Source organism: Ranitomeya variabilis, chromosome 3, assembly GCF_051348905.1.
Source record: "Ranitomeya variabilis isolate aRanVar5 chromosome 3, aRanVar5.hap1, whole genome shotgun sequence".
Classification (NCBI taxonomy): Eukaryota; Metazoa; Chordata; class Amphibia; order Anura; family Dendrobatidae; genus Ranitomeya; species Ranitomeya variabilis.
The window spans coordinates 526562139-526575893 of NC_135234.1; the positions used below are offsets into that span (position 1 = coordinate 526562139).

Below are 13755 nucleotides of genomic sequence, written 5' to 3' on the forward strand. Positions count from 1 at the left end.
TCAGTGGTTAATATTCTGAAGTTGTGGCGATAGGGTTTTAAGTTTGAATCCAGCCAGTGACAACATCTGCACAGAGTTTGTATGACCTAGTCGTGTTTGCTTAAGTTTCCTCTGAATATTCAGTTTTACTCCCATGCTCCAAAGGCATACTGATAGATTAATGTTGGCCATTCACATATATGAAAGTGGAAGCAATGATCAGCACCCCCTGAAGATCCTATAGTAATTGTATTGTGTTATGCTGATGCATTTCTCAACTGTTGCATTGATTTAATAAGTGCACTGTGAAAACTATTGCTAGCTGAAGGTGTTTTGGTAAAGAAAGTGTTAGTAATTAATGGTAAGTCCAGGGTGGTGCTCCAGTTATACAGGTCCTTCTCAAAAAATTTGCATATAGTGTTAAATTTCATTATTTACCATAATGTAATGATTACAATTAAACTTTCATATATTATAGATTCATTATCCACCAACTGAAATTTGTCAGGTCTTTTATTGTTTTAATACTGATGATTTTGGCATACAACTCCTGATAACCCAAAAAACCTGTCTCAATAAATTAGCATATCAAGAAAAGGTTCTCTAAACGACCTATTACCCTAATCTTCTGAATCAACTAATTAACTCTAAACACATGCAAAAGATACCTGAGGCTTTTAAAAACTCCCTGCCTGGTTCATTACTCAAAACCCCCATAATGGGTAAGACTAGCGACCTGACAGATGTCAAGAAGGCCATCATTGACACCCTCAAGCAAGAGGGTAAGACCCAGAAAGAAATTTCTCAACAAATAGGCTGTTCCCAGAGTGCTGTATCAAGGCACCTCAATGGTAAGTCTGTTGGAAGGAAACAATGTGGCAGAAAACGCTGTACAACGAGGAGTTGACCGGACCCTGAGGAAGATTGTGGAGAAGGACCGATTCCAGACCTTGGGGAACCTGAGGAAGCAGTGGACTGAGTCTGGTGTGGAAACATCCAGAGCCACCGTGCACAGGCGTGTGCAGGAAATGGGCTACAGGTGCCGCATTCCCCAGGTAAAGCCACTTTTGAACCAGCACTGGACTGTTGCTAAGTGGTCCCAAGTACTTTTTTCTGATGAAAGCAAATTTTGCATGTCATTCGGAAATCAAGGTGCCAGAGTCTGGAGGAAGACTGGGGAGAAGGAAATGCCAAAATGCCTGAAGTCCAGTGTCAAGTACCCACAGTCAGTGATGGTGTGGGGTGCCATGTCAGCTGCTGGTGTTGGTCCACTGTGTTTCATCAAGGGCAGGGTCAATGCAGCTAGCTATCAGGAAATTTTGGAGCACTTCATGCTTCCATCGGCTGAAATGCTTTATGGAGATGAAGATTTCATTTTTCAGCACGACCTGGCACCTGCTCACAGTGCCAAAACCACTGGTAAATGGTTTACTGACCATGGTATTACTGTGCTCAATTGGCCTGCCAACTCTCCTGACCTGAACCCCATAGAGAATCTGTGGGATATTGTGAAGAGAAAGTTGAGAGACGCAAGACCCAACACTCTGGATGAGCTTAAGGCCGCTATTGAAGCATCCTGGGCCTCCATAACATCTCAGCAGTGTCACAGGCTGATTGCCTCCATGCCATGCCGCATTGAAGCAGTCATTTCTGCCAAAGGATTCCCGACCAAGTATTGAGTGCATAACTGAACATTATTATTTGTTGGTTTTTTTGTTTGTTATTAAAAAACACTTTTATTTGATTGGACGGGTGAAATATGCTAATTTATTGAGACAGGTTTTTTGGGTTATCAGGAGTTGTATGCCAAAATCCAGTATTAAAACAATAAAAGACCTGACAAATTTCAGTTGGTGGATAATGAATCTATAATATATGAAAGTTTAATTGTAATCATTACATTATGGTAAATAATGAAATTTAACACTATATGCTAATTTTTTGAGAAGGAACTGTATAAGGGTTTGTTGAGGCCTAGTACAACACAAGCGAACATCATCCAGACAGAAGGCAAGTGGCAGAAATGCTATCCTAGACATAAGCACAGCTTAATGAGAAGCTGGGAGATGTCCGAATGGGAACATAGTTGAGAATCACGGTGATACAGAGCTATTAGAAGTCCTGAGACTGCTGTAGGTTAGACAAGGTCACTTGTATGCATACAGTGGTGGATTACAAGTGCCACCATCCTAGTGTGGAATATTTAGGGAAGGAATTCTATTTTTCGCATCATGGGCCCATCTAGAAAATTAGGTGCTGCAACCGGTGTGCAGAAAGTTGTCTTGCTGGACTTTGCTAAAATGGATTAATGTGACAGATTTTATTGAGTAAGAAACGTAAACTACTGCCATGGATAACCATCTGTATGAAAACTCAGTCAAGTCCAAGTGTGAACACCATTCGAACAGATGCTAGTTATCTGTTATGTTCTTTCAAGTTTATCTACCTCAGTAAAAGACATTCTGTTATTAAACTATAGTGGCCTCTCCAGCTTCCTTGTTCATCCCCTCCACTACACTACATCACAGACCACCGGCCCTCAAGGGAGCAGTACCTTTAGTGTGAGGGGAGATATTGTCACCATTTGATGTGTTTCACTGGTGTTAAGAGTTTTCACACCATATTCAGCCAAATGAAACCTTACACACATGGAACAGCTGTCAGCCAAATGCTCCCTCATTCGACAGCTATCTCTCCTGAATCCCCTATACATATGAATGTTTGGCTCAGCCAAGCGTTCATGTTTTCAATAGGGAAATAGAGACAGCTTCAGCCAGATAGTTCTTGTGGTGGCTTATCTCACGGAAAGTGAAAGGACAATGAATTAAAGATCAAATTGGTCCACCTCTATCTTCCCTGAAATTATCTGTTGGGAGAAAGTTGAAAGCCCCCCATACATGTTAAATTGTCAGCCTATTCACCTACATCAGCACTTTGGGCCAACTTTCATTGAATTTCTATAGGGGTCTTAATTGTAAAATGTAGATTGTGATGACAGGGATAGATATGAATGATAACAATACGACACTGCTCGTACAGAGCTGTGAAATACGTTAGCTCTACATAAATTAATAAAATAAATAAAATATTGTGTATATTGGGCTTGAGTGGCACATGAAACAAAAAAGGCACAGCAAATCTACAATAACATATTAGTTAACTTCTAATTTTACATTTCAACTGTCCTAGAAGTTTTAAAACTACCAAGCAGTAGCAGTAAACTACCAAGCAATACACTTATGGTCAAAAAGTTTTGAGACTGACACAAATTCTGGTTTTCATAAAGTTTTCTGCATCATTGTTTTTAGATCTTTTAGTCAGATGTTTGTGTAGTTACTTATTTATAATTATAAGCATTTCATAAATTTTTAAATGATTATTGAAATATGTATTTATTTTACATGTTCAGAAATATGCTGACTCGAGTGATAACACATTTATGCTATATGTGCAGAATATCTGATGCTATTGATTAATGAGACCTATGTCCAGAAAATCACAATTTTTTGTAATGTGATAAAAATCTTATATAATTTTAGCTGTATTTTGAAAATGAATTATTATGTTATTATTATTCCTTATTGGTACAGTGTATATTGAACATTTAAAAAAAAAAAGTAGAATATTGTACATTTGTGTCCAACCGATTAGTACCATAAGCCACTGCTATGCCTTCTTACCATACCGGTAGCTGCCAGTCATCCACTCTACACACAGACATACAACTCTTACCTCCTAATAAATTTGACGTCTTTTCACAAAAATGTAACTCGAGAAATTTGATAAAGCGACTAGATGAGCTATTAAGTGTTGTTCTTGCATGACCAAAGGCTTCTAGAATTGTATTTACCTATAAATTGAAAATCAGATTATTTAATCATATATCTACAATTATATGTACATTTCTAGAAATTAAGAGGATCTAGATAACACACAGTAATACTCAAGCAAAATTATCTTGCACATTTCCAATTGCATTAGATTCCTTTAAATTTTTACAATTTTGACCAAACTCTACTCATGCAACAGAAACTGAACCAACCACATTGCTAAAGCTCCGATCTGCGCAGTTAGAGCAACTTACAATACATTGAGACATGATATATACAGTATGAGATATACATTTTCCTTCTCCCAGCACCTACTTCCATCAGTTGATGAAAGCTAAAACAGACTTGGACAGTGAGTTTCTAAGGAAGGCTTAGCCCTCTGCCCCTTCCCCAAATTTGGCATGGTTGTCAACTTCATGTTTGATTTTTCCTGGCAACTTATCCAAAAATCACCAAAGCCAACATTTTTTATGAACATATGAGGAAACCTTCATGATTCATAAAGATTATAAAGGATATAGGACTCCAGCTCAGAATACTAACTTGGAGCATTTAGTGTAACCTATAAAATTATGATAATTACAAAACACAAATTATAAAAGATCCTCCAGTTTAAAAAAAATCACAGATACATCTTGTTTTTAACGACAGTGAAAGATAGTCCTCCATTGTTGTGGACTTTCCAGGAAGTTTGGGACAGCAGGAAACCCCTAATGTTAGTCTCTCACAATAAGAATTTATTTAAAATATGCAAATTTTCTCTACCGTACTAATTTAATAATTGTGTGTCATCTAAATTCACATGAAAAAAAAATAAAAAAAGTTACATTTTTGGTCTTGTTCTATCTTCACAAATGTGAAAGAGTTGAAAGGCCTTTGCCAAGATAACAGTTTTTTTTTCAAATTTTGTGGTTTCTGCCTCAGAAAACACAAATTGATTTCTACTAAAGTATACATGTTTAGAGAAGAGTAAGGTGGGCAGGTCAGCCACAGGTTAGGCAAACTATCAATTCTGTTGAGGTGCAAAAATGAGATTTCAGATTGCTGACAGAAGTTAGGGTATGTGCACATGTTCAGGATTTCTTGCAGAAATTTCCTGAAGAAAACCGGAAATTTTCTGCAAGAAATCCGCATTTTTTTTTTTGCGTTTTTTTTCCGTTTTTTTCGCTTTTTTTAGCATTCTGCAAGCGTAATTAGCTTGCAGAATGCTAAAGTTTTCCAAGCGATCTGTAGCATCGCTTGGAAAACTGACTGACAGGTTGGTCACACTTGTCAAACATACTGTTTGACAAGTGTGACCAACTTTTTACTATAGATGCAGCTTATGCAGCATCTATAGTAAAAGATAGAATGTTTAAAAATAATAAAAAAAATAAAAAAATGCTTATACTCACCCAGACATCTCATCAGCGGCGTCCGTTCGTCTTCCTATAGCTGGTGTGTGCGCGCAGGGCCTTCCGTGACGTCACGGTCACGTGAGCGGTCACATGACCGCTCACGACCAATCACAGGACAGTGACGTCATCGGCAAGGTCCTTCGCCGCACATCAGCTACAGGAACCGAACGGCAGCGTGCAGTGGAGGCGGGAACACTGCGCGGGACATCGAGGGTGAGTATAGGCCTATTTTTTATTTTATTTCTTATTTTTTGACCACTTATATGGTGCCCAGTGCGTGGAGGAGAGTCTCCTCTCCTCCACCCTGGGTACCAACCGCACATAATCTGCTTACTTCCCGCATCGTGGGCACAGCCCCGTGCGGGAAGTAAGCAGATCAATGGACTCCTAGGTGTGCGGAATCCCTGCAATTCCGCATTTTTAATGAACATGTTGCTTTTTTTTCCGCTATGCGATTTTTTCGCGGAAAAAATCGCAACATTTGCACAAAAAATGCGGAATACCTTGTAAATAATAGGAGGCATATGTTAGCGTTTTTTTCGCGTTTTTATCACGTTTTTATAGCGAAAAAATGCGAAAAAAACACTAAAAATCCTGAACGTGTGCACATGGCCTTACTGTTTTGCTATCAGATAAAAGTGTTTATTGTTTCAGGAAGGATCAAGTACTTATTTGCCTTTCTCAAGTTACATCTGATCAAATTTCAGTGAAACAGTAGCACATATTTTGTGATATATAGATAGATAGTAATTTATGTACAATGACTACAACTAGTGCATACATTTCTGCGACTTAGAATCAATTTTTTTTATCTGAATGAAATTATTTCAGATAAATGTAGCAGATGCAAAATTTTCTGCAATAAAATAAGCAACAAATATGCACCGTATGTACATACCCTTATAAGCCACAAATTATATGTAAGACAAAGATACTCCAGGAGTGATACCTTTATTGGTTTAGAAGAAAAATTATATTAGCAGGCCAGTTTACAAGTCAATGGGTGATACAATAGCACAACATTTTACAAAGATATTAGAAGACATTTGTATATAAAGTTGATGGGGTGTTGTAAAGATAAGGCAAAGTAATAAAACTAAGTTTTTTGCTACAGATTGACAAGTAATAGAAGTAATAACTTAAACAAATTTGAGTGGAAATTAATTCTCTTTGAATGTTACAATTATGTATTTTCTTCAGAATACGGCCATCATTTTGATGAATCAGAGAGGACCAGGCAAATGGTAAAAAAAATTAAATAAATAATATTCACTTATTTTGCTGTCCCCGCAGCCCACCACTGGTTTCTCCGCACCTTTTCTTTTCCCCTTCCACCCTTGCGCACTTATTGTTTGCTCGCTTCCCAGCATGCCTTGCCTTCCATCATTGACTGTGCTTCTCACGTCAATGTGTAATGTAACTACATAACATTACTTATGACCCAACAGCATAATATTGAACATTCAATTTGCATAGAACAACTGCTACAAATTGAATCTCCCTGTAAAATCTGATTTGCTGAATTTGAATTTTGACAGATCCGTTCATTATTACTTAAGAGGTAAGGAATCTGGAGTTATACTGGTGGATGTGTAAAATGTGTTCATGTACTGTGTCATACAGCAAAGCTCTATGTACACGAACAATCGTTCGTAAGAGTGCTCGTTTCACAATAATTTTTAAGTGTAAACAGGCTGCCTATAATTAGTGATGAGCGAGTGCTCGTAGATTATGTTTGAGTCATTGCAGCGGCAAGATTTGCAGCTGCTAGATAGCCCGAATACATGTGGGGATTCCCTAACAAACAGGCAATCCCTGCATGTGTTCAGCTTGTCTAGCAGTTGCAAATCATGCAGCTGTGGTGACTAAAGCATTATCTACGAGCACGGCCAAAATACTCGGAGAACACCCGAGCATGCTCAGAAAACGAGTAACGAGTACACTCCCTCATCACTACCTGTAACACAATGAATGAGCAAAACGCTGTAGTTGGGCGTCATAGAAGACTGTCATTTATAATATATGCAGAAATACTGTGGCATTGCTGTACTTTATATAGTGAAAGCTTACAAAGTAAAAATCTAAAAATTTTAATCACCCCACGTTTACCTACAACAATAAAGAAATATATAGCTTTTCTATTGCGGTGTCCAGAAAATATAAAAAATATACAATTAATTACAGCTATTGGTAAATGCTTAAAGAAAATGGATCAAAATACCATAATTGCGTTTTTTCAGTCACCGCTATAAACACAAAAAATGCAATAAGAAAAAATGAACGCATAGTATGTACTCCAAAATTGTACAAATACAAAAATGAGCTTGATGATGGTAAAAGTTACAGCTCTCAAAAAATAGCAACACAAACCAACTTTTTTTCCTTTTGCAAAATTCAATAAAATAGCAAAAAAAACTACAAGTTTGGTGTTTTCATAATCATGCTGACCAACAGAATCATGTTACCAGGTAATTTTTACTTCACAAGTAACGATTGTATTTCTTCACCATTTCACCACATCTGGAATTGTTTTGCAATGTTCCCTTACTCTGTATGTAAAATGAATGGGGTCATTCAAAACTACAACCCAACCCCCTAAAAAACAAGCGCTCATATGTTTATGGCTGTTTAAAAAAAGAGAGAAAAAATGAATTAAACGACCGCTGATAAGTAAATAAGGACCTTAGATTCGAATCTTTTGTCAAAGACTTGAGAACTTTAATCAGCTTAAATTCTTAGATTTATTAATTTGTAAACCTGTTTGATGAAGGAGCCACTGTGCTCTAAAAGCCTGCAAATATATTTTTCTAGTTAGCCAATAAAGGTATCACTCCTATTCTACTTTTGTCTCTTTTGGGTCTAAAAGTATTTACATAGATTTTTCTGGCTGTTACTATATCACAGCATAATTTTTTAATTTAAGCCAATTGTCTCTTCAGAGAGGAAGAGGACTAGAACTCTAGTGCCACCTATTGGAAGTAGCAAACCTAACAGTCAATGTCGACCCTTTAACGAGCCTTGTCACATGACTTAGGATAATTGCCAAACCAGAATCTCAATTTGCAGACACTGTGTTTCGGGGTACTGCCCCTCGTCAGTGCAAAATGGAGATCTGGTTTGGCTGATTGAGAGGCGTCTGACCGGGATCCAAGAAGTATCGTTTCTCCTTGCGGAGAGTGAGATGATAAGCATGTCGAGGTGAGGAGACTTAAAGCCGCAATGCTCCTCAGGGAAATATGCAAATTGTCTCTTCAGAGAGGAAGAGGACTAGAACTCTAGTGCCACCTATTGGAAGTAGCAATCCTAACAGTCAATGTCGACCCTTTAACGAGCCTTGTCACATGACTTAGGATAATAGTCAAACCAAAATCTCAATTTGCAGACACTGTGTTTTGGGGTACTGCCCCTCGTCAGTGTAAAGTGGAGATCTGGTTTGGCTGATTGAGAGGCGTCTGACCTGGATCCAAGAAGTATCGTTTCTCCTTGCGGAGAGTGACATGATAAGCATGTCGAGGTGAGGAGACTTAAAGCCGCAATGCTCCTCTGGGAAATATGCAAATTGTCTCTTCAGAGAGGAAGAAGACTAGAACTCTAGTGCCACCTATTGGAAGTAGCAATCCTAACAGTCAATGTCGACCCTTTAACGAGCCTTGTCACATGACTTAGGATAATAGCCAAACCAGAATCTCAATTTGCAGACACTGTGTTTCAGGGTACTGCCCCTCGTCAGTGCAAAGTGGAGATCTGGTTTGGCTGATTGAGAGGCGTCTGACCTGGATCCAAGAAGTATTGTTTCTCCTTGCGGAGAGTGACACGATAAGCATGTCGAGGTGAGGAGACTTAAAGTCACAATGCTCCTCTGGGAAATATGCAAATTGTCTCTTCAGAGAGGAAGAGGACTAGAACTCTAGTGCCACCTATTGGAAGTAGCAATCCTATCAGTCAATGTCGACCCTTTAACGAGCCTTGTCACATGACCCTTTAACGAGCCACAAATTCTAAACTAATCTAAAGGGATGTTTAAAAATCTATAAGGCTCAATTGACACCATGACTGTGGGGCATTGTCGACATATTGAGAAGGAATATCTCTTGTTATAAATGGTGACATGGCCATACACTGTAATAGCAATTATCAATTTTGGCATAAATTTGACCTGTATCCTTTAATCTCAACAGTATATACTGTACAATTGTATATTAAAAAAGTATGGAATAATAATTTTTTCCTAAAAGGTTCATCTGACCTTCGGGTACAAATCTGCAGACACTCTTTGTGCGCGGTAAGAGAACTGTGTCACGTGAGGGTGTGCCCACAAGTATGCAATTTGCATGTAAAAATGGCAATATCAGCTCACCCTTCAATCTGTTCAATTAGCGTGGAAGCCCGCGATCGACGCCACTGCCCAGCATAAGGTCAATGCAGGAGAAGTCTGGTTATTAATATTAGATCCCCATGTTCCCCCACACCTTCAGATTGTTGGTGTGTATTTTTCATTGGCCTATTTTAAGTCTTTGAAAATAAAGGAACTTATATTTTATATACAAAATTGGATCATGCAATGTGCATACATGTGGTCAGGTGCTGACTAGACATGTGTGGCCTCATTCAATACAAGTGTATTGAGCAAGGGTGAACAAGTCTAGTGAGATTGTGGCCGTAAGTAGGCAATCAGCATACTTGTTGTCATGTGCGCTGGCACCAGAGAAGCCTTACAGCTCGCAGTGGAACTGTTTATTTATCTAAGTATTTATAATCACTGATCACTAGTGATGAGCGAGTGTACTCGTTACTCGAAATTTCCTGAGCACGCTCGGGTGTCCTCTGAGCAATTGTAAGTGCTCGGAGATTTAGTTTTCATCGCTGCAGCTGAATGATTTACATCTGTTAGCCATCATAAGTACATGCGGGGGTTGCCTGGTTGCTAGGGAATCCCCACATGTAATCAAGCTGGCTAAGAGATGTAAATCATTCAGCTGCTGCAAGGAAAACGAAAACTCCGAGCACTAAAAAATACTCAGAGGACACCTGAGCGTGCTCGGGAAATCTCGAGTAATGAGTATATTCGCTCATCACTACTGATCACAGATTTATATTTTATTGAAGGTTAACTTAGTATAAGACATAGTATCAAAGTGGTTACTTACATGTTTAATCTTCAAATGCAGAGAATTTTTCCTGGAACTACACCTGAGGGCCAAGTGTTTGACTATATGTTTGCAGGCCTCTGTCTTGCCAGAGCCACTTTCACCACTAGGAACAATATAGAAAAAAACATGATTAAGATACTTGTGGGATAATACAAATTTACAGTATAATTCAATTATAAAACCCAGATTTAGATTTGGTAGGTTTTCTTTTTTTACCATGACTTATCAGCTATCCTGACATCTTTCATTCTGAAGCATTTTTCCTTACAGCTCTGATGAGCTGTTTCTTTGTTGTCCCTCCTAAAAATGTCTAAAGTGACAATTGGGAGTGACCATTACCCATGTGAAAGGGATGTGTCTCAAGAGTCTCATACTGTCTGTACTGATTGGACAGATTGGACAGTACTAGAATGTGTAGGGACATCCACCCACCACCACTGCAAACTTATAACACCCAGTTGTCAATTTGTTTGAACATTTTTTCAGAGAATAACAGCACAATAAAAATTCAAAGAATATATGCTCAAGAATTGTTTTTTCATACGGAATACAAGTATTTACTAAAACAAACACAAAGAATATACAGGCAGTTTTTTAAGCGTTTTTCAGCTCCTTAATTTTTATTCCAAGTCAGTTTTAATATGATAAAGAAAAATAACAGACGTGTACGTCTCTAAAAAAAATCTTTCATTGCTCCTGTGTCAATGGTTTCAGAGTCCACCAACTGTTTTTATTTTCCAGGCTCCAATAATGACACATCTCCTTATGTATCCGTTGAAGCAAATAAATGGCCACACTGGTGATATGACATCTAAAACCAGTGACTGAATTTCATGGTCACATTTTGAGGTGACATGTCATCACTGGCAAAAAAAAAAGACCAGCAGCAACCAGGGCACAGTAGAAGCAAATGTTGAAAAGGTGAATGGAAGTTTGCCACATGGGCCCGCAGAGACTCTATATGCCTCTATGTACACAGTATTGCTATGTGCTAATCCCATAAAGTATTACAGTTAAGTCCATATATATTTGGACAGAGACAACATTTTTCTAATTTTGGTTCTAGACATTACCACAATGAATTTTAAACAAAACAATTCAGATGCAATTGAAGTTCAGACTTTCAGCTTTCATTTGAGGGTATCCACATTAAAATTGGATGAAGGGTTTAGGAGTTTCAGATCCTTAACATGTGCCACCCTGTTTTTAAAGGGACCAAAAGTAATTGGACAATTGACTCCAAAGCTATTTCATGGACAGGTGTGGGCAATCCCTTCATTTTCAATTGAGCAGATAAAAGGCCTGGAGTTGATTTGAGGTGTGGTGCTTGCATTTGAAAGGTTTTGCTGTGAAGTAAACATGCGGTCAAAGGAGCTCTCCATGCAGGTGAAACAAGCCATCCTTAAGCTGCAAAAACAGAAAAAAACATCTGAGAAATTGCTACAATATTAGGAGTGGCAAAATCTACAGTTTGGTACATCCTGAGAAAGAAAGAAAGCACTGGTGAACTCATCAATGCAAAAAGACCTGGGCGCCCACGGAAGACAACAGTGGTGGATGATAGCAGAATAATCTCCATGGTGAAGAGAAACCTCTTCACAACAGCCAACCAAGTAAACAACACTCTCCAGGAGGTCGGCGTATCAATATCCAAATCTACCATAAAGAGAAGACTGCATGAAAGTAAATACAGAGGGTTCACTGCACGGTGCAAGCCACTCATAAGCGTCAAGAATAAAAAGGCTAGACTGGACTTTGCTAAAAACATCTAAAAAAGCCAGCACAGTTCTGGAAGAACATTCTTTGGACAAATGAAACGAAGATCAACCTCTACCAGAATGATGGAAAGAGAAAAGTTTGGCAAAGGCGTGGTACAGCTCATAATCCAAAGCATACCACATCATCTGTAAAACACGGCGGAGGCAGTGTGATGGCTTGGGCATGCATGGCCGCTGGGCCAGACTGGGACAAAAATTCAGCCCTGGCATTTGAAGTTACACAGGCCCACTTGTCACATGGTGACTGTATAATAGCTTTGTACACTTGTAGGCAGGGCCGGTTTTAGACAAAGTGGGGCTCTAGGCAAAGTTTAAAATTGGGCCCCAAATGCAAACATATTGCACATCACACATAAGCATTTCGGTTGTATTTACAAGCGCTGAGTTCAGGCCGCTAAATGAGTTTGATCGACAATACTGAAGTTGTTCAGCGCTTGTTTCCCAGCCTCTTTCCACCAGCTGAGGAATAATGATGGGAACAGAACGATCACTAATAGATCACTAACAGATCACCATACAGTATCATGTTATCAGCAGCCCATCTACAGTTTACACCGGCAATGTGCTACTGATAACAATGATTTTTGTTCCAGCAAAAACAATCTGAATATGCAGCATTTTACTTGTTTAGTAAAATACACCTCATAGTCCTCCATATATTATAATGTGCACCACAGTCCTCCATATAGTATAATACACTCCTCATAGTCCTCCATATATTAAAATACAATGCTCAGTCCTCCATAGAGCATAATGCACTCCTCATAGTGCTCCATATAGTATAATGCACCGCCATAGTCATCCATGTAGTACAATTCTCTTCCCATAGTATAATGCACCTCATAGTTCTTCATACAGTATAACGTATTCCCCATAGTCCTCGATGCAGTATAATGCTGCCCACATTTAGTATAATGCAGCCACCACCCTACAGAATATAATGCAGCCACCCCAGAGTATAATTCAGCCACCGCATAGAATATAATGCAGCCCTCCTCATAGTTTAATGCTGCCCCCTCATAGAGTATGATGCAATCACCCCTCAAATAATATAAATATAATACAGCCCCCCATAGAATATAATGTAGCCCCGAATAGAATATAATAAAGCCCACCTGTTGTGAATTTGGTTTCTGGGCTCCCCCGGTGGTTTCTGGTGGTACTGCACTTGTGTGCTTCATCTCCTCTGTTCACCTGTTTTCCATCAGTATGTGGGAGTTTTCTATTTAGCCTTGCTCCTCAGTCATTTCTATGCCGGCCAACAATGTTACCAGAAGCCTTTCTGTTGCATGTTCCTGCTCCTAGACTACTATCAGCTAAGTTGGACTTGTTGTCCTAAGTTTGTTTTGCATTTTTGTTCCAGTTCTCTGTGATTGAATATTTCTGAGGCTGGAAGCTCTTGTGAGCTGAAATTGCCACTCTGGTGTCATGAGTTGATGTTAGAGTCTTAAAGTAATTTCAGGATGGTATTTTGAAAGGGTTTTCAGCTGACCGTGAAGTTCCTTTTTCTGTCTTCCTACTATCTAGTAAGCGGACCTCAATTTGCTAAACCTATCTTCATACTTCGTATGTCATTTTCCTCTAAAATCACCGCCAATATATGTGGGGGCTACTGTCTGCC

General features: G+C 38.8%; 1 protein-coding gene across 3 annotated transcripts in view; it reads right to left on the minus strand.

Annotated features, from left to right (window-relative positions):
* The window catches only part of MYO16 (myosin XVI), a 685244-nt gene that overhangs the window by 312355 nt on the left and 359134 nt on the right, over positions 1-13755 (minus strand). For all 3 annotated transcript variants that reach the window (XM_077297020.1, XM_077297019.1, XM_077297018.1), the window contains exons 14-15: positions 10354-10459; positions 3712-3829 (exon numbers count right to left, since the gene is read on the minus strand). In XM_077297020.1, the coding sequence (XP_077153135.1) occupies positions 3712-3829; positions 10354-10459 (224 nt within the window). The remainder of the gene's footprint in view (positions 1-3711; positions 3830-10353; positions 10460-13755) is intronic.